This window comes from Triturus cristatus, chromosome 3_2, assembly GCF_964204655.1.
Source record: "Triturus cristatus chromosome 3_2, aTriCri1.1, whole genome shotgun sequence".
Taxonomy (NCBI): domain Eukaryota; kingdom Metazoa; phylum Chordata; class Amphibia; order Caudata; family Salamandridae; genus Triturus; species Triturus cristatus.
Genome location: NC_140584.1, coordinates 537,966,350 through 537,987,005, shown reverse-complemented (window position 1 = coordinate 537,987,005; position 20,656 = coordinate 537,966,350). Strand labels below are relative to the sequence as shown.

Genomic DNA, 20,656 nt, shown 5'->3' with positions numbered 1-20,656 from the left:
TTTTCTGACTTAGCCATGTAATCCAATGGGAGGTGAATTACATGGCTAAATCCACCATGGGCTATCAACAAGGATATCCCTATCCTTGTAGTTTTATCGCTGCATTACCAGCGATAACCTCCCAAAATTCCGCTATCGCTGGATTTTTTATCGCCTAGGCGGTTAGCGTTGTAAATAACGCAATAACCAGTCGATATTATCCAGCGATAGCGGGCGTTAAAAAAATTAACGCTAAGCGCCCTTAGCGTTAATGTTCCCTGTTCCTTGTTAATATGCCCCTATATGTTTTAGCCCTTATTATAAATATAATTTGCGTGCCTGTCTCTCACACCTCCTCACACCATCATTACACTGTGGGGTGCTGCATTTCAAGAAAAGATAACAGCGCCTCTCTGGTCATTCACGCACGACATCAAAACACCTCCTACAAAGAATCACAACAAATCAGTGGTCGAAGTGGGCGGGATCGACAGGGCACGTCGTGCCCCTACTTCTTTAATTCTATACATTCCTTTCCCCTACTTTTCTATTTTGAACATGCGTCTCTGGACCTCAGAAATATCCAAAGCCTGCAGAGAGGGCTTGGCATTAGTGGCTGTTCGGGGACGGGCAGGGAGCAGAGAAGGAAAAGGTCTCCGTCTCTTGCTTCCTGCCCAGACAAGACAAGGTACAATGTCCCCTTGTGCTCTGACGCTAACATCGCCCCCTCCCCCCTCTCTTTCTTACTCTTATTCCCTCTCTTTCTGTCTAGCCCCTCCTTACTTAACGAATCCGTGACTCAAGAAAGGGTTCTCACCCTTTCTTCCTGTCGTTCATTTGTTCCCCTGTGAAATGGATGCAAAAAAAACCCCACTTTCCTGGAAATGCCATTTTTGAAATGTTTCTATTCCAACATGCAGCCTTGGGAATAAACGGTTCAAAATTTGAAAATAAATAACTAAAAGCAAGACAGAGTGTTCTTAAAGTGGCCAGATTGGTTTTATTCACACCCAAACACATTAGCGTCACTTTACAGAGTTTGCCAGTGAAGCGTTTCTTTTGTTTTCTTGTCTTTCTTTTAACAGCACTGTTTTCCCCGAATGGGGAAGTGCACCAGTCCTGGGGGTACTGCAATACCTTGTTGATGGGAGGATTGGAAAACAAAATGTGTACAGCGGCTTTGTGTTTTAAACCATACTGCTAACGTTTTGTAAGCATATGAACAGTGGACATTGAAATGGGTGCTTTCTGGGCCCTGTAGTTATGTCCTTAACTTTTCAGGCAAAAATACTCGTTGATTTCTGAATAATGAGTGTAAAAGCGTTAAGTTCACCATGTTGTTCCTGCTTACATTTCATATGCTTTATTTAATCTTTCATACCCTATGAGTGTTTGCTTTTTCCAGGATGTTGTTACTTTTTCTTTTAGGCAGCATATTGCTCTTGCCTAGTGCGTAATTTGAATTGAGTTGCATCCAGTTGTTTATAGCAGGTCAAATTGGATTGTAGTTGAAGGCAGTGTGATTTTCTCTCAGTGGGGCAGTATGGTGTTCAGCGGGGAGTGGATGTAGCACTGTGGTCAGAGCTGCCGAATTTAGAACTGGGAGAACCAGGTTCAGCCTTTATGACCAGTCCCCCAGACCATTCTCCTGAGGGAGCACATTCCCGTGCTAGACCATAGAAGGCCTCGCAAGACTTTAGATGCCCAGGTGTCTTAGCACCAGCAGCTTGACCCTAGTGGTGGCAAATATGGGTTAACCTTGAAGGCCTGTCCACCACAATCCATAATGAAGCTCACCTCCAGTCTTGCGAACAGGCCTAGGAAGCAGCACACCCTAGAGTAGCAGTGACTCTGTCACTGAGGTCACTGGACCTTTGAGCAGGGCGGCTCTAGGGTGGTGCAATTGCACTGGGCGCTGACTTCGGGTGGGGCCCTCATGTTTGCAAGTATAATATGGTTTTAAATGCACTTGCTGCCTCCTTCCTGACCTCCAGCAATTTTCGACAATAATAAAAATGTCATGATAACTCCGGTGAATAAACTTCTTCCTAGAGCAAGATCGGAGTTTTGTCTAGTGGAAGTTTTGACTCATGGAAAGATAGCGCAGAGGGTTAATGTGCCTGCTGCAAAAAAAATGTACCATAACCATCACAAAGTGCACATAATGTAAATAGGTCAGTGGGTTATTGCTTTTGTCAGTGAGCTCCTTTTGTTACTTGAAGTTTATAAGTTAAAATCCTAACAAAGAACAGTGAGCTATTGACTGTCATCTAAGAGCTGCATACAAACTGCAAGGTTTAAACTAGAGCGTTATGGTTTTTTCCCTAAGCCTTTGTTTATCCTAATGTTGCAAAAAGTGTTCATTTGGATAGACATCGATTATGATTATTAAAGAGAACCCCCAATCAAGGTATTAAGTTTTAAATTCTGAGTTTGTGTCTCTCCAGATCAATCACTATTAAACTATACTGTCTACTAGTATGGTTGTCATGTGACTCCTACACCTTGGAGTCCTTGGTCTTATGTAACATTTCCTATACAGTGATTTACACACGTAAAATTGATTGTCTCTGTGTATATTGCTGACGAAAAAAACTCCATGGCTCAGAAACAAAGGGCTGTGCTTCCACTTTAAGCATATTTGGGACATTCTATATTTAGAAACATATCCCACTTTGTGAATTTATTTTAATGTCAATAACTCATACTAATCGTTAAATAATCACGTGTATCCATTGGTTGAATTAAATAACATAATAAGCTATAACTGGTCAGTGACCTGCCAAACAAATACTAAAGATTGGGATGTTCCTGGCCACACCTCTAACTCCGCCCCCTGGTCCAATCCTCAGGTTATTCCCGCCCTCTGATTCTCCGCCCACAGTTCCCCTACTGTTTTTTCCCCACTTCGACCACTGCAACAACACACTTTCATGTGTTTCATGCTGCTGCCCGTCTGAAATGCGCTTCGGAACCGCACAAAGGGGTGTAAAGCGCTATATACAATAATACCAGCCCAGATGCCAAAAGAGTGCATTGTTTTCGAGCTTGCTCTGGGCCCCAGGCCACCATGGCCGCTGCGGGCATAATGTCAGCCTTCAGGCAGTCGCTCCGGTAAGTCCGCCCACAGGTTTTGTCTGCTGAGCTGATGTCGACGGCGTGTAAGTTGTTTCACGTTATTCAGACAGCAATGTTCGCTCCAACAGGAAGTACAGTTATCGCCCGCCACAGTTCCACGCTCGTGGAATAACGTCTTAAAAGCTCGTTCTTGTGGGCTGACTGTTGACTATGCAGCAGCGGCGACGGGGTCTTGTATCTGCTTCCTCTCAGTTGCAACTGTCAAGAGGAAGTGGTAGAGTCACTGTAAACATTGCATTTAAAAACTCTAGTAAACTACATTACTTTCCGAGAGCACCCTGCTCGAGAATCAGCTGCGGCGAATACCCCAGAGAATGGACTATTTTACGGGTTGCGGAGAATTGAAGCACTCCCTTGCCCGTGTTAACTTAAAACTCGTAACCAGCCGGGGCCCAACAGTGATTCAGTGGGAACCGTGTTTAATAGACTTTGCACATAAGAACACATTTTATTTTCCTAGGACGGCAGCTAGGCCTTGTGTCAAAGTACAGGGCACATTAAGAAATTAATATATTGCATAAATGCATAAATAAATATTGTGAAACAGTAACCTGTATTTTAGAATTCCCAATTAACATATCGGTAAACTTAAAGGTTTTACATTCCTATAAAAGAAAAGCACTTCCAAAAATTAGTCTTTAAACATAACAAAAATTCCAACAATTGAGTAATTCACAAAACGAATATACACTTTTTGCCAAAATAAATAAAACCAGTAAATATTAAGAAACATTGCAGATAATATCGAACTACAATAAGAAAAAAGATAAAGGCACGCTCTTTATTCAACCTCAGCCGCCAACTGATTTCAGCAACTAAACATCATAATACTCTCAAGATATCATGAGGTCTCAAGATTCCAGAGGAAGCTCACCGGTAAGAAACATTGAAGAGCCAAGACACCACACATTCCTCTTTTATAAAACACCAGGACTGAACACTAGAAAAGAAACACAAGCTTAAATATGGACAAAACATAGGAAAAGGCACAGAGAGAATAGAAGAAGGTACCCACCCCACCCCATACCAAAATGCATATCATGAAAATAAAAAACAAAAGCAAATCAATCAACCAAGTTCTTCGATTACTTTGGTTTTATCTGCATACTCTTGTCCAAACGATCCCTTCTGCTTGAATGCGCGTCATCTTGAAATCCCGCTGAACCCGTCTCCAGTGTTATGAGAGGGTATCCTTTCATCCTTTTCGTCTGAGACCTCTTGCTAAGTAACACCACCCTGCTTAGATTCCAAATATGACTATCCTTGAGTTTCCACGCATTATTCAAACTTTTCACTACCACCATTCGTTCAGTGTATTGTGACGATTCTTTGCCCCCTCCCCTCCCACCTTCCGCCCCCGGAGCAGAAATTTTGACTAGGTAGTATACCTGAACTTGCCAATCTTCACATTTTTAAACTCATCAAAGTACTTTTTCCTTTCTATCCCTTTCCTAATTTCATCAGTTCTGCAAGCCAAGCATCCACAACTCAGACGCCAAATCAACCTTTTCTCCATTTGATTGTACCAGGAAATAATCTAGTGTGTGGTCTTGTGTCATGGAAAAGCTCTAAAAGAGTCTTGGTCGTGGTAGAATGAGGGGATAATTTGTATCTCACTATTCTCGCTTGTAAAAGTTTGCTTACCCTCACAAGTTGAATGCCCTAAATGTCTACCATACCTTTAGTATCCGGATGGTACAATGAACATTTTTGTATACAATCCCAAAGCTCACCATGAACTCCTGTACCCCTCTAGAACATACCTGCCAACCATTACTAGAACATACCTGTCCACCTTTGTCTGCAAGTAACACACTGGGAGCTTCCTCACACCACAATAACTCTTCTGATAATCTTATGGCTGTGTCAGATGTGATATCTATCATACAAGAAATCTGTGGCAACCTTGATTACATATCCATGGCCACTACCAAATAGGGAGTGACTCCTTCACCCTTGAGTGACCCCATAATATCCACAGAAATGTCTTCCCACGGTCCACAGTCAAGGTCTCTACACACTCTAAGTAGAACAATAACCCCTACCTCTCTGTCAACTGTATTTTCACCTACCTCGGAAGTTCTAAATCCATAATATTCTTGTCTGGCCATCATCTTATCAAGTAATTCCACTCTACCTCCTGAATTGCTCACATGCATTTTTATCTATCTAGATCTCATCATCCATAATGTCCACCTCAGATTCAGAATCAATAGGTAGCAACCAAGACAAACAGTCTGCAACACCTAGAATTGTATTCAACATTAAATGTATATGCATGCAATTTAATAACCCACCTCATGATGCGCACAAATAAGAAGTCTATAATGTTTGTGTACAGATCTCAATCAGAGAGAGGATTATGGTCAGATTTAATTGTAAACACATAACCCCATAGAAAGCTTCTACATTTTGTAACTCACAGCCAGTGCCTCTTTCTCTATTATAGAATAGTTGCTTTTGGCACCTTTCAACATTCTGGAGGCAAAGGATATTAGTCTTTCACATTGACCCACCTTCTGCAACAGACGTCACCCAGCACTTTACAAGTTACACCTGTCACAGCTGTCATCGTCCTACCTTGGATGAAAGCTTTTAAATCTGGGTCATTTTAAGATTTTCAAACTACACTTGACATCTCACGGTCCATGCTAAGACCTCCTTTAACTTGCACCCCTCTCTCAATGCTACAGTCTTTTCAGAGTGATTGGGTATGAAATGACTATAAAACTCCACCTTGCCTAAAAGTGAGACTAGTTCCTCTTTACTTGTCGGAGTCTCAAGATTACTATTCTATTAATTAATTCCTTCATTCCTTGAGATTTGGTATGGCATGATATGCTATCTCTTTTAAATCTGCACTTGCTTTCCTTCAGGGTCATATCAGCATCTTCCAATCTTTCCAACGCACGTCACACCTTGTGGTTTTGTTCTTCACATGTCTTTACAACAACAACACAATTGCCTTGCAAATATGCCACTCCTTCTAGATACCCTACCAAACTGTGCATTATTCTTTGAGATATGGAGGACGCGGAGAATAACTTAAATGACATTCTAAGGAATTTATATGAACCTGTTGGAGTTATTAAAGCGGTAAGGTCTTGTGAACTTTCACGAAGGTTGATTTGGTGGTACGTGGATGCCAAATCCAATGTGGTAAAATTCTTGGTATCTGTGACTGTGGAAAGCATTTCCACCAAATTTAAAAGTAAAAATGCATCCACAACTTTCTCCCTATGCAAATCTCTTAGGTCAACATAAAGTGTTATGTCTCTATTGGCTTTTCGAGCCACAGTCACAGGTTTCAGACATTGACAGAGACAATGATATATCCTTACCTGATGTTTCCAAAACAATTTTCACAGCATCCTGCACATTAATCTGCATTCTTACTTTCAAAACAAAAGGTGTTGCGCCCTTCCTCAATTTTATATTGTGAGTGTAATTTCTAAGACAACCCGAATTGGATCAAATACACTGGGATATTTCTTCAAAAAAATCCAAACTGCTCACTATTTGACAATACACACCTGTCTCCATCACCTCTCACACACACACTTGTGACTCTCAGTTGAGGTCAAGATAGACTCACTGTAGGAAGCTGGTACTTTATGTGCTATACCACTAAGTGGTTATATGGTGTAAAGAGTCCAGTGATTTCCCCAGCAGTGTACAGGGCTGAATGTAAACACAAAGTGCGCTATTTGTGGTAGTGTGGGCGAGCAGCATTAGGCCTAGCACAGAGGAGCATAAGACATTTGTTATGCACACAGTGACTAATAAATGACACAACTCAAAAAGGAGATCCACAGCAATTTTATTAAAATAAACTTCTTTCAAGATTTATTTTAAGACCAAGATGTAGGTTAAAAGGTAAGTACGTTTTTAAAGAAAAATACTTTTCACTTTCAATAATAGACACAGTGCAATTTTTGAGTTCAGCAATCTTAACCTATGGGTAAAAATAAGAATGCAGTTTTGCAGGTAAGTACACGAATTACAAATCCTGTCTTCGGGGTCTGTGGTTAACATCAGGCAGGGTTCAGTGTAGCACCAAGACTGTACCACCAGCTACACAGGGGCGGCCGGTTGCAGAGGTCAAACTCGGGGTTGGGCACCCAATATTAACCAATGGAGATTGGGGGTGATCGAAGATGCACTGCTCACAAGTGAGTAAAGCAGTATCAGGAGTTGGTCTCCTGGTGCTAAAGTAGGCACGGGGCCACAAGGCAGAACCAAACTTACACCCTCAGCGGCAATGGGGCGGCTGGGTGCAGAGTGCCAACATAGTATTAGGCGCCCAATGCAATTCAGTGAGGTAGATCGGTTTTGAAAAGAGGCTGCAGGATCAGGCCAGGAGACGGAAAAAAGAGAACCCACAGCTGCCCAGGTAAGTTCTGATACTAGGGGATATAGGGACACAATTGGTCAAGCTCATCAAGGCCCATGGGCTTCAGGTGCAGGGGTGTCCTTTGGCGTCGGGAAACAGCTTACCGGGCAGGTCGCGGTCAGGGGGTGTCTTCGGGTTGAGGCTGCAGACATCGAGGTAGAGTCCAGCCGGGGTCAGCCCACGGTGGACTCTGGCTCAGAATCGCTGGGGAGCCTTCACAGGACCGGTGGGCTACTTAGATTCGGGCCTTGGCTGTCAGGTGCAGAGGTGGATACGGAGGCGGTTTTCAGTTCCTCAGGGCAGAGTTCTTTGTTCTTTAAAGATGGTCTCTTCTGGACGGGTCCACTGTCTACGAGAGATTTAGAGTCTTTGTTGAAGGCAGGCAGTCCTCTCAGGATTTTGACGGTCGCTGGGCCTGCAGGGCGAGTTGACTTTTATAGCAGAGGGCTACCCCATTTCAGGAAGGACCTCAAGACCTGCCTCTTTGAATGACCCCAGTACTTTGACAGATCTGCTCCCCACCGCCCCCAGCACTTCGAAAGGTGAGTAGTTGTGCTTTGCCAACCCTTGATTGATTGATTGATAATTGATTGATTGATTGATTGGCAGCAGACAGGCCGGCAGGGCTCGCGCCATGTTAGTCACTAGTCCTTTTTCCTTCTTGCTGATGCGACTCTTCAGCATCCGGGCATCATAGGTCATCAGGAATCTGATTTCAGGGTCTGAGGGTGCCGCCTAAATACTGGATTTAGGGGTGTTACAGAGGAGTGACATGTAGGGACCAATGGGTTCCTTAACTGGTGTGTCTGCACCCTCTATTATGCAACCCTCCTGTGGGAGGGGGGCATAGCCCTAGCCCTGATTTGATAAGTCCCACCATCTTCAAGATGGTGACCACTGAAAAATATGCTTCACTTTGCCTCCAGCACCTGAGGGTTGGAGTTGGCGAAGGGGGCACACCTTCTTTTCTCACAAAGTTTTCCGCTAGTTCTCCCACCAAAAGTGGTAGTTTAGATCAAGGGCTGCCATCTGTTGCTAGCAGCAGAGGCTGGGGTCGCAATACACTCACTCAAGCACTGTGCTTATCCTGGGGAAGGAGACATCAGACCTCCAAACAGGATGTGCTTTGTGTCTGGCCTCAGAGAGCAGGGGCTCTCGACCCAGGGGTCCAGACACATGTCTGGTGGTGGCAGGCTGCCTAAAGCAAGTAAGTGACCATCCCAGGGTTGGTAGGTTTTCAGGGGGCACCTAAGCACTTCTTTCCAGCACTTGCATTTCACACTACGGGTCGACCTCAGTATAATAAATAATATATACACATATGTTCAATGTCAATATATTTGTGGATTAATTTCAATTGGATTCTGTGTGTTTTGTGTTGAAATGTTGGTACGCTCATCCTTTTGTGGAATAATGTTATGTACGCCTGTCCTTAGGATTAGGGCCATGTGACTACCAATTTGTAGTTGAGATAGGCTAGTAATACTGCCATATCTGTAAAAATTCCTTTTGGAATTTTCTTTCTGTATCATTTTGGCTAGGTTTAGTCTTTATAAATACTACATACATACATAACATACTTAAATGCCTAGGACCTGTCATTACATTTCATGCCCTGTGGGTCCATGGAATGTGCTGCCTCTTTTGAACATGCTCAGTTGCTCATGGCTTGGAGGTTAACAACAGGCTGTCCCTTCATCTCTCTTCCCACCTTACCTACATAACTTCCAAACACATGGGATTATCCAGAATTTGCTGGGCCCCATTCAAAAAGACTTGTTGTAACTTCCTCTTGGAGTATCCTGGCTTACTCCTGGGACTCTGGAGTAAGCCAGAGGTTCTAAAGGATCAACACACTCATACTTATAGCACAATCTTTCAGAAATCAGGCCTGCTATGGGTTTGTTTGCTCCTACTGTCTTTCCCACAATCTCTATAGCAAGAAGCAGGATAATAGATGTGTCTAGACAGTAGCTGTTTGCCAGTGTGCCATGCCATTTCGATTAGACGTACAGGAGTCAGGGAGGCCTTGGACATAGGTACAAACTGATGCAATATGAAAGGCAAGTTCTGAAATCACAGCTTTTAATATGAAACGAGGCTAGGTTTTACAAGTACAGTTGTTTCATTGCACAGCTTTAGCTAGAAGATGTCAGCACAAAGGTTACTTTAACCTAAACTTCCTTTTGAAGGCAAAAGGTTCCCAAACCAGCTGTAGAACCTTTTTCTATGGCCTTTGACAAGTACAGCAATGAAAAATAAGCCTTGGCAGAGTCAACAGATCTGGCATTGGCAGCTGGTGCGATAGTTACTTACTTTTTCAATTGCAAGTTACGCCACAAAGATTTTTTTAAAAAAATGCTGGCTTAATGTGCCATATACATGCAATAAAAAAATGAAATACAAATGACATAGTTTTAATAGTTACTAGCAGCTAGGTATACTAGTTTATATGAACACACAGGGGGGAAAAAATACTCTTACTACAAAGAAAACATTCTGTTGACTTTGAACAACTATATTCTGAAGACCAGGATGATTTAAAAAATAATAAAAAAATAAAGAAGGGGAAGACAAAAGCACGGGCAAATTAATGTATTGGCCAACGACTTCTGGCACTCAAGTGCAATTCTGTTTAGGCAGATGTGCACATTTGATCAGGCAAAATGCCATCTCTCACAGTTGAAGATAATGAATGCCTAAAATGTGTTAACCTGTTGCCCCATCCAATGGAGTGGGAGAAAGCAAACCGTAAATGACAGTTGTACAGTCAAGAGACGCTTCAGTGCCCTTTTTCTAGTGGCACAGCAATTCCAAATAATTAGGCATATATACCCACACTTTTGAGCTACTTAAGGATAGAGTTTCAAAGTACAAATGATTAGAAATAAATCATAAAACAGGCAGCATAGTCGCTTATATACTGCCATGATTCGAAAAATCGTTTTTTCTGACTGAAAGCATTTTGTGATATATGCAACTATTTTCTCTTTTCGGTGAAGTGTGATCTTAGCCCACCCATGTCTACAGATTAGCGTTAGAGATCAGAAGCGCCAGTCGATACCTTCACCTGTAATATTTAGTCTTTTAAGGTTTCACTTGCTCACTGATCATATCTGAATTGACCCATATGCCGCATGCGATCTGTTTCTGTGCTTCCTTTGTTTGCATACTTGAAAATGCAGAACTCGTACTCTGTGTGGTAATAATGCTATCTCCCGCCCCATGGTAATATATACGTCATTACCTGTGTACATTGCGCGTATTGTAATCCTCCATTACTTCTGACCATTGCCGTTCTGTAGATATCTGTTCTATATTGCTATTTGTCACGCATAGTTGACTTTCCTAGGTGCTCTCATACTTTTCTTATGCTACAGCTCTCTGGAACCAGGCTGGGTGGAGTATGAGCTTCACAAAATGACAAATAAATGCAAATAACTAAAAAGTAAATAAGGCAACACAACAGTGAGCCGTATTACAGAAAGGGCTCCGGGGACGCAATGGACATCTGTGCCCAGGGCTGGACTGGCCATAGTGGGCACCGGGCATTTCCCCGGTGGGCCGCTAGGGTGGTGGCCGATTTTGGGCCCCTGGGGGCCGTTTTTGTTACAGGGCCGTTTTTGCAGCATAGCTACAAAATCGGCCCAAACCGGCCCTGGCAAACAGCTTGCCGCTGCCATGGGAGCCGGCCGAGCTCTTTGCCCGGGCCAGTTTGGGTTCCCAGTCCAGCCCTGTCTGCGCCTGCTTCACATGCCCCCGGGGCACTTTGGTATTACAGAAGGGGCTGTAGACGCTTGTGCGGCTGTTTCTGTAATGCAATAGCCCTGGCCCATATGTAGCTCCAGTGCTATTGAGAGAGGGTGTTCCTTCCTTCCCATGGGGGTGTGGCCCCATGCAAATGAGGGAATCACTTTGCCTCTGAGCCCACACCATTTTACCGATGAGGATGCAGAGGCAAACGCCCTTAGAAAGCACACTGAAAGTGCTCCACAAAAAGGTGACACACTTTCAGTGCACTCCCTGAGGGCAGCCCCAATATGGGTAAAAGGGGGTCCCATGGACCCCCCAGACATCCCCCTGCAGCCACGTGCAGTCACTCACTGCAACCACCTGCAAGGGGTTCTCTAACCCCTTTTGAAAATGCAGACCGGTTACCTCCTGCATGGTGAAACACAGAGAAGCTTTTAAACAGCCGGGGCCATATCACAGATACAGTGCACTTTCCCTGTTTGCACCACGGTGCACCTTTAAATAGGTGCACCGTGTGCAAACAGGGAAAGTACACCCTATTACAGTGACTGCACTGCCCTGAGGGCAGTCGCAATGTTGTGCTGTCCTGTGGCAGCGCATTCAAATGTAATACGTAGCGGCTACTTCAAAGCCTCTCAATTTTTCACTTATACAGGCGCTAACCCACCTGCGCTTGAAAGAGGGATTAGAGATCCCTTTGCAGGCAGGTGGAGTGAGTGAGGGGGGCACTCACAGTGCACCACCTTTTTATGGTGCATTTTCAGTTCGCCTCTAGACAACTTCTTTGCCTTTGCACCCACATCCATAATATGGCGTGGAAGTAGAGGCAAAGAGATTCCATTATTTGCATGGATTTTCACCTCCATGCAAATGAGGTAATGCCCTCCTGAGGAAGCACTGGTGCTATATGTGCCCAGCGCTATCTGTATTACAGAAGGAGCTGCATAAGTGTTTGCGGCCCCTGCTGTAATACCAAAGTGCCCCGGGGGAACACAAAGTGGGCGCATATACCTATTGCACCCCCACTTTCTGTAATATGGCCCCTGCTCCGTATTTCAGTTGAATACTCTGTCCCCATGGGCAGAGCGAGTTTGTGGCTGCTCGAAGTGCAATTCATTCTCCATAATAGGGCGCACTTTCTCTGCACCCGGCACACCTGCTTAAAGGCGTGCCGTGGCGCAGACAGGCTAACTGCACCCTTTTAGCAATACAGGCCATGTGTGATCTCTGAGGGGTGTTTTAGGCACATAGCGCCCTTTCTAGGCACTATAAATAGCATGTAATACTAACCAAAATTAATTGTTCTAAATTTGCCTTGTCAGCAGGGTAAAAGGGTGAGTTCGGGTTGCCAGGATTCGAACTTGTAACTCCTGGCTCACTACGGCAATCAGCCTTAAGTCACTGAGCAGTCTTGCCAAAATACAGACGGAGAACCTAAGAACACGCCTTTTCTACAAATCCATGCGCTGAGATTGACTAAGCTATGGCGGAGGAGCGTCCTCCTCCTGCCAGAAGCTCCAAAACTTGAAAAATTAAAAAATAATAAAACAGGTTTATTATCGTTTTATTTTTCAAGTTATAGGCCAGACCGAGTCTTGGGGGCAGGGCCATCGTGAGGGCAGTCACCAGGAGGAATGGTAGGTGCACTGCTATCAGTGCACATGTCAGTTTGGCTGGTATTCCCAGGACGGCTAAACCAACATGCCCACTGAGCTTTCTTCAACCCGGTCTCCCTGGGAGCACAAATCGAGGACGCTAAGGCCAATCCTGACGCTGCTCTTGCGTATAAGAGCAGCGTCAGGATTGTGAGAGCAGCGTCAGGATTGGCCACTACCTGCTCGGTTTCTTGTTAGGTCTCGCCTGACCCAGCGCATGCGCTGGTCTGGCGAGACTTATTGAGAGGGCTCCAAAAAGTGCTATCAGGCCAGCCTAGAGCTACAGTGCATGTGCGCGGGCTCGCGCGCCGCGCTTTACCGCGATTACTTTCACTTTGGCGGCCACACGGCCGCTTTGATGTTTGATCGTGATCGCGATCACTTTCACGGCCGCTTTGCATAGCCAATAGGTCTCGCTTTTGAGACCTTATAAGTATTTAGTTATGCAACTGTTGCATAGCTAAACACTTATAAGGTCCCAAAGGCGAGACCTATTGGCTATGCCAATGCTTGTTTTTGTATTGTTGTCGTCTGTTTCCCTAGCCATCCGCCTCTCCACTCTGCCCTAATGCCTGGCTCAACTGTAAGACCTCCTTCTTTCGCTATCAATTTAGATATTTGACAAAGACAGGGTAACAATTCCACTCAAAGATGAAAGGCTGAAATTAAACATAATGGATGTATTCAAATTACACAAATGTGGTGATTAATAAAATAAAATACTCGTTTGTAAGGAATAAAATGCTGAATTTCCAGCGTTTCATAACTTTAACACATTGGCTATGTTTTATGGTATAACTTGGTAACCAAAAAAGTTATGATAAATTACTGATCATTCATGAAAATAAAAGTAAATGCAAGACTTGTAATTGGCTGACAATAATGTTGTATGGTTCTACGTCCTATGTCTGAACAAAGGTTGTGCTTAGCAGGCAGGCCTCACTGCCTGGTCATTTCTTAACAGGACTTCTGTCATTCACTATTCTGATTAAGATGTCCCCTTGGCAGCTCTTCAGTGCATGAGGGTAAGATGGGCGGACCTTTATTCAGGGGTTCTCAGCCTTTTCTGTGATAAGAGCTACTTATGTTAGATGAAAACCACCCAGAGCTGCTAGTAATATTAGTGTGTTAATAGTGAGCACACCAGACAAGAGAACATTATTGGCAATCCCGTGCAAGATTACCAGCAGTGATCACCTCGGCGCATTACGCAGGGCTGACAGCAGTCATGCCAAAAAGGCTTCATCAATTTGAAATGTATGTACGTGGTTAATACATGACAGTTATAGCAGCAATGCCTCTTGTATTACCATTAATAAGTCTCTCACACGCTGTATGATTTATCACTCAAACATCAGCGTTAAATATATTTTAGAGATTCAACCATTTTCTACAAACTTCAGCTTAAGAGTCCTGAAAATATACACATTTACGTCTCAAATACTGGCTCTTCAGTTTTGGTACACGTACATTCATTAAACCTAGCAAAAGCTTCTAGTTTAGTGGGCTAGGCTGCACACAGGACTCCTTACAGGCAGCTGGAGAGCTAGCAGGCCCTCGTTGGTGGAGCCTGGCCTTCACTGAAAAACAACTGATATGGGAATTTGTGGAACCAGAAGACCTGAGATTCTTGTAATCCTTGCTTTGCGCTTGACCAACTTGTGTGATCCTGGGTTAATGACTATCGTCCTGTCCTACGATTTACTTGTTTTCCAACGCTGCTAAAACGTGGAATCAAGCTAACCCTCTCATTAAATCCTACTCAAAACAAAGACTTTGATGGGAATCAAGCTAACTCTCTTATTAAATCCTTCTCAAAACAAAGACTTTGTTGGAAATGTTCTGAAATACAGGACTTTTACTCGCTAAAATACATTTCACATCATAACTATTGTGTCTTATGTGCCTTTAATAGTTTTTTTATATTTCTATTTACATTTTAGTGTTTACTGGTGGGGAGGAAGCCAACATGTTCCTCAGCCGCAGTCTGCTGTACAACCGATTTGATTTTGAGATGTTTGTTCCTGGAAATCCTGAAAGAGAGTGCTACGAAGAAGTGTGCAATTATGAAGAAGCACGAGAGATTTTTAAAGACCACGTTACAACTGTAAATATATATTTGTTTTATTTCGGCTTTGGCGATGTCTTGCTTACCATGTGTTAGTATCTTCTGTGGAAAGTTAGCTGTGGCTGAGACAAATGCACGCAACAGTGCACTTGAGAATCTAGGAAACAAAAGTGGTAACAATGCGGAACTTCACCACTGAGACATGTCAGTCACATCACTCAGAAACATGTAGGGCTGCAATAGATTTCCGTGGGTCTGCATGTTTGCCCTAACCCTGCTGCCATAGGGGCCTTTGTTACAATGAGGAGGTAATCCCGCATACAGTAAGTACCGACATTACTGGGTGCAGTATTTGTGTGCAGTGCTTAATTTGTAAAGAAATAAGTGCCAGGGGCCCTCGTGAGAAGATCACTCAGCTCGCACCACCCACAGCCAGAGCTGCAAATGACAATACTAATACAACTACTAACCAGCACAAAGTGAGACAATTCAGACTAATCCAGGGACCTAAAGCTATTAGAAATGGCTTCGGCGGAAGGTATTAGTCATTTTTAATGTATATTGAATTTATAAACTGTTGTTGTGCTCATCTCTAAATAAAATATACAGCGCCCCCATGTGGCAGACTGCCATGGGTGCTGGTGTTGACAATTAAGTGCCGGTGTAGAGCACCGGAAACCATCTGCTCATAGTAAGTGTTGCCTGACGAAAGAAAAAGACGACACGACTTCTGTTGGCAATATAGTACAGAGTTTATATAAAAGTGCATGGAATGTCAGTCTGCCCCATGGAACTGGAATCTGAGCATCAATTTACAATGTGGCGGACAGTTTCTTTTATACATTTGTAACTGCAAATGCGTCATACGTTTCCATATTTGGTCAAGTATTTGCCTTAAGCACAACATTAAATCAAAAGGTAATACTTTCTTCAAAAACAGCTAATCATACGTTTATGGAATGCGATTCATGTGCATGCGTTATTTGTTACACATGCACACCACTGCTACACTACTGGTGTTTTTGGCTTGTCTCTGTGAAGCCTAGCAATGCTTTACTCCCTACATGTTTACTGCTCTTCAAGGTCAAACATCCATCTTACTGTGCCTCGGTGCTGCTTATCTACATATTTTCCCAGAGACGTATTCTTGCAATGCGGGCCTGTTACTTTCCATTTCTGCTGTGTCTAATTATATTTTTCTATTCTACTATCTCGATTTGATACTGCTTACAGAAACATGGCTAAATGAATCCTCCTCTCCTATCATTGACATACTAGTACCTCCTAACTATAACATCATCAGATTGGATAGAATTGATAAAACAGGGGGAGGCATCGCATGTATACACAGGAGTAGTATCTCAGTAAGTAGATCACTTACACCGATATTCCCTTCCTGCGAGTACATATGCCTCAACATCACCAGTAATGACAAACCACTTTGCTCCTTACACACGATATATCATCCACCAGGTGACAATTTGGCCTTCATTGAGCACGTCATGGACATGGTATCAACAAACAACGGGCGCCAAAATACGCAAATATTCTTAGGCGATTTCAATCTCCATTGGAATGACCACAATGATGTAGGGGTGAATAGCCTCAAAAACTTCTTAGCGGACCTAGACCTTACCCAAATATGCAACAGCCCCACACACGACAAAGGATCAATACTGGATATAATAATCTCTAAAAGAGATTGCACTCAGCTAGTCTCGATCCAACCTTGTGACTGGTCAGACCATCATATCATTACCTTCTTTATTAAGGAAGTAGTGAAATTGAACTTGGTGCAACCCACAAAACCTAAAGTCTGGAAAAGAGATACAAAAAAAATAAACCCGAACACCTTTCCATCACCCAGTTACAACCTACTTATGCCTCCCACGGGATCGTCGGAAGTCCTTGACCTTACCAATCACTACCTTAATTCCATGACCAGGATATTAAATGAGGTAGCCCCCCTGCAACTTAAGAGAGCCTCCATAAAGGACTCAAAACCGTGGTACAATGACACGCTCAACAATGACAGACGCTCTCTCCGAGCCGCGGAACGCACCTGGAGGTCAACTCCTTCTGCCAACCACCTAAATACACTAAGGCAAAAGAGAAACGCATATTTCAGAAAGATCAAGCGCACCAAAGCAGAATTCTTCAGCCACCAATTAGACCAGGCTAGAAATCGTCCCAAAAAACTCTTCGAACTAATTAAAACACAATGTAAGGACACAAATCATCGTCCACAACACTTAGACTGCCGGCAACCCAACTGTGAAGAATTCTCTGCCTTCTTCACCCTGAAGACAGACAATATCAAGATTGATCTACTCAATGATCTAACCCTACACTCGGGACCGCACACGAAGTCATCCCCGGAAATGCCAACTGCACTGTACCACTTCCCATCACAGCCTAACCTTAAAAACGACGCCAACTGGTCATCCTTTTCGACATACTCCGAAGAAGCCATAAGTAAAATACTTGGGGACATGAACCCTGCCAATCATTTTGCCGATCCTCTTCCCGCAAACGCCGTTAAAAACCTAACACCACTACTTCTGCCCCTCTGGACTAAGATCATAAACAGCTCACTTCAACAAGGCTGCATCCCGGACACCCTCAAAATGGGGCAGGTCTCGCCCATTCTAAAGAAACCCACGGCTGACCCGACTGACCTAAACAATTATCGCCCTATCTCCAACATCCCCACACTAGCCAAACTCTTGGAAAAATGTGTACACCTCCAACTGACAAGGCATATTGACCACTTTGACTTGCTGAATAAATACCAATCAGGATTCCGAGCAGGTCACAGTACTGAATCAGCCATGACACACATAATTGATGACGCGCTACAAATCCTGGATCATAACGGAGCCTGCCTACTCATCCTGCTAGACTTATCCTCAGCTTTCGATACGGTCAAGCACGAGAACCTGTTGGATCTCCTGAAGCATAGAATGGGTCTATCAGGCGTAGTGCTAAACTGGTTTACCTCTTTTCTCCAAAATCGAACACAACAATTCAAGGCCAACAACGCCATGTCAAAACCCGTACCAGTTACACTAGGAGTACCGCAAGGGTCCTCTTTATCCCCGACTTTGTTTAACCTGTTCATGGAACCCCTCACCGAACTTCTTCAAGCATCTAACGTGCACTACCACATGTACGCGGATGACACACAACTATACCTCAAGATCAACACTTTAGAAGACATCAAACTACTCAACACAACGCTGGGGGACACCCAGATATGGCTGGCAAAAAACCATCTCAAACTTAACGCCCAAAAAACTGAATTCCTGCTTATAGCTCCACCCGCCCAAGTCCCTGTACTGCAAGAGTGGATAAAACACCTGACGGCACTCAATGTTCAACCAATCATCGTTGACTCAGCCAAATCACTGGGAATAACCCTCGACAGTAGCCTCAATATGCAAAAACATATCAGCAACGCTACAAAGGGAGCTAACTACCAGATTAACACACTGAGGAAGCTGAAACCTTTCCTTCCAAGCAAGGACTTCAAGCAAGCAGTACAAGCACTAGTTATCCCCAGAGTGGATTACGGTAGCGTCTCCCTCTGCGGCCTACCCAAAGCAACTACGGCACCATTAAGAGCCTCAATCAACGCCGCAGCGAGACTCATCACCGGCTCTAAAAGAAATGCACACATCTCACCAGACCTCAAATCACTGAACTGGCTTCCCCTGGAAGCCAGAATTCACTTGAAGATAGCGTGTATGACACACAAAGCCTTGCACCACAACGCACCTAGATATCTAACACAGAAGTTGACTATCTCTGGTGGGCTCAGATCTTCCAGAAGTGCGGAAAAACTATTACTAAAACCACAGAGATTCAACAAGAAAAAAACATACAACCGTACCTTCTCAGGAATGGCACCAAGAATCTGGAATGCTTTACCATCTGAAACCAGACTTAACCCCTCTATTGTCTCATTCAAAAAGGAAGTAAAATCAATTCTCATGGCCAAATTCACCTGATTAAGGCCCATTGTTCTGTGACGAACTAATACAGCGTGGCCATTACCCTGACTAGGACAAGGGACCTACTAAGCAATCTGGACATTCCATCTTCCTGTTGTTTGTCGCATGAGAATAGCGTCCTATTGTACCTGATCACCTTGCTTTTGTAACATGTTTTGCATATAGATGCTTCAATTTGTCTTTGGTTTATGTATAATACTTGATGTACTGTTAAGCGCTCTGATACCCGCAAGGGTCTTGTCCGCGCTCTATAAAACTTTCAAATAAATAAATAAAATAAATAAATACTAAAGCAAATGTCTACTTCCCTTACCCCAGGTCCTGACTTCATTCGTGCTTTCTATTCTACTTGCTTAGGCCTGTAATCATCCTTTAACATGTACCTCTGTTCATATCTTTCTGCTGATGCTTGCATTGACATGAGTAGGCCTTCTTCATTTTCTACATCCATTATAACATTCCCCCCTTTAGTTGATTTTCAACTATTTCCTCACCTTCCCTTTGGCTTGGAGTCATTAATGTGTATACATTCTCCTCAATGTCCTGCATTTTATTGACCAACCTATTAGTGAACATCCCTACCAGCTTCTGACTAACCCTATCACAACATCCTATACCTATATGGAGGACATAGAACATCAAGCACAATATCAAAAGAACAGGTAACAAGGCCTTAAATAGTCCTGACATCCAGGTACCCAAGTGATCCACCCGGCAAACCATTCATCGGGGACACCTCCGCCATCCACAATTTACTTTTGCAAGGTAAGCAGAGTATGTATGGCCTCTGTTAGTGTTCCGTTATCGGCGTCACTGGCTAGAATATATGTGCAACAGCAAGTTTGAATCTTGACACATACCCCTCCTTCCATATCTGTCAATAAGTCTAGCACTATTTATGCTGCAAATCATAATTCTCATTGCTCACATCTTTATCACGTTGAAGCTATCCTCAGTGACTTTGATGGCTTTCATCAACTCCCAGCAGGTAATCTGGAGCCAACATGTAGTTACTTTTGCTTGGATGAACAGAAGGATGCTTCCAAAAAAAAATACTGCATCTATGAACAGCCTGTGCTCTTGTCGGACATCTTCCCAGGCTGTAGTACCATAATTCTCTGCAGCTCACTTCCTTCGATGATGGTGCAACAAGGTCATTGGACGGCTCATGGGATGGTTATGCAGTCCAGAGATGTCAGCTTCTGGAATCACCAGGGAGGGGTGTGCACAAAGACCAAAGAGCAGAGTCCTTGCCATCCTGAAGGAAGTCATGTATACAGCCATTCATTAGAGTTCCAGTAAAAATCCATTAGGCTGGAGGTGCCCCATTGCATGTCTGAGTTATGTCTTGTAACATTTTTATGTTCTTTCCCACTGGGACCGTTCCATTTTCCCTGAAAAACAAAGAGAAAAGAATAGGTTTTCTACCTGCTCGAAACGTTGAAGGTGTTTCTACCCAAGTTAGTCTAAATATATTCTCATCCCACACGGCCTGACACTTCTGTCATATGCTATTGCCAGTCTGGTTTCCCTTCCATAAAGAAATGGCCCTGCACCCAAATGTAGCGCCATGGTGCCAATGGCCATGAACGTATACTGATCCAGTTACTTGGAATTATGACCTTTCCAGACAATCGTGGGGCCGGGGTGTGGCAGA

General features: G+C 43.7%; 1 protein-coding gene across 1 annotated transcript in view; it reads left to right on the top strand.

The window, feature by feature from the left end:
* The window catches only part of PRRG4 (proline rich and Gla domain 4), a 294,949-nt gene that overhangs the window by 176,954 nt on the left and 97,339 nt on the right, over positions 1 to 20,656 (top strand). Inside the window, exon 3 of the mRNA XM_085648249.1 lies at positions 14,862 to 15,025. Within this exon, the coding sequence (XP_085504375.1) occupies positions 14,862 to 15,025 (164 nt within the window). The remainder of the gene's footprint in view (positions 1 to 14,861; positions 15,026 to 20,656) is intronic.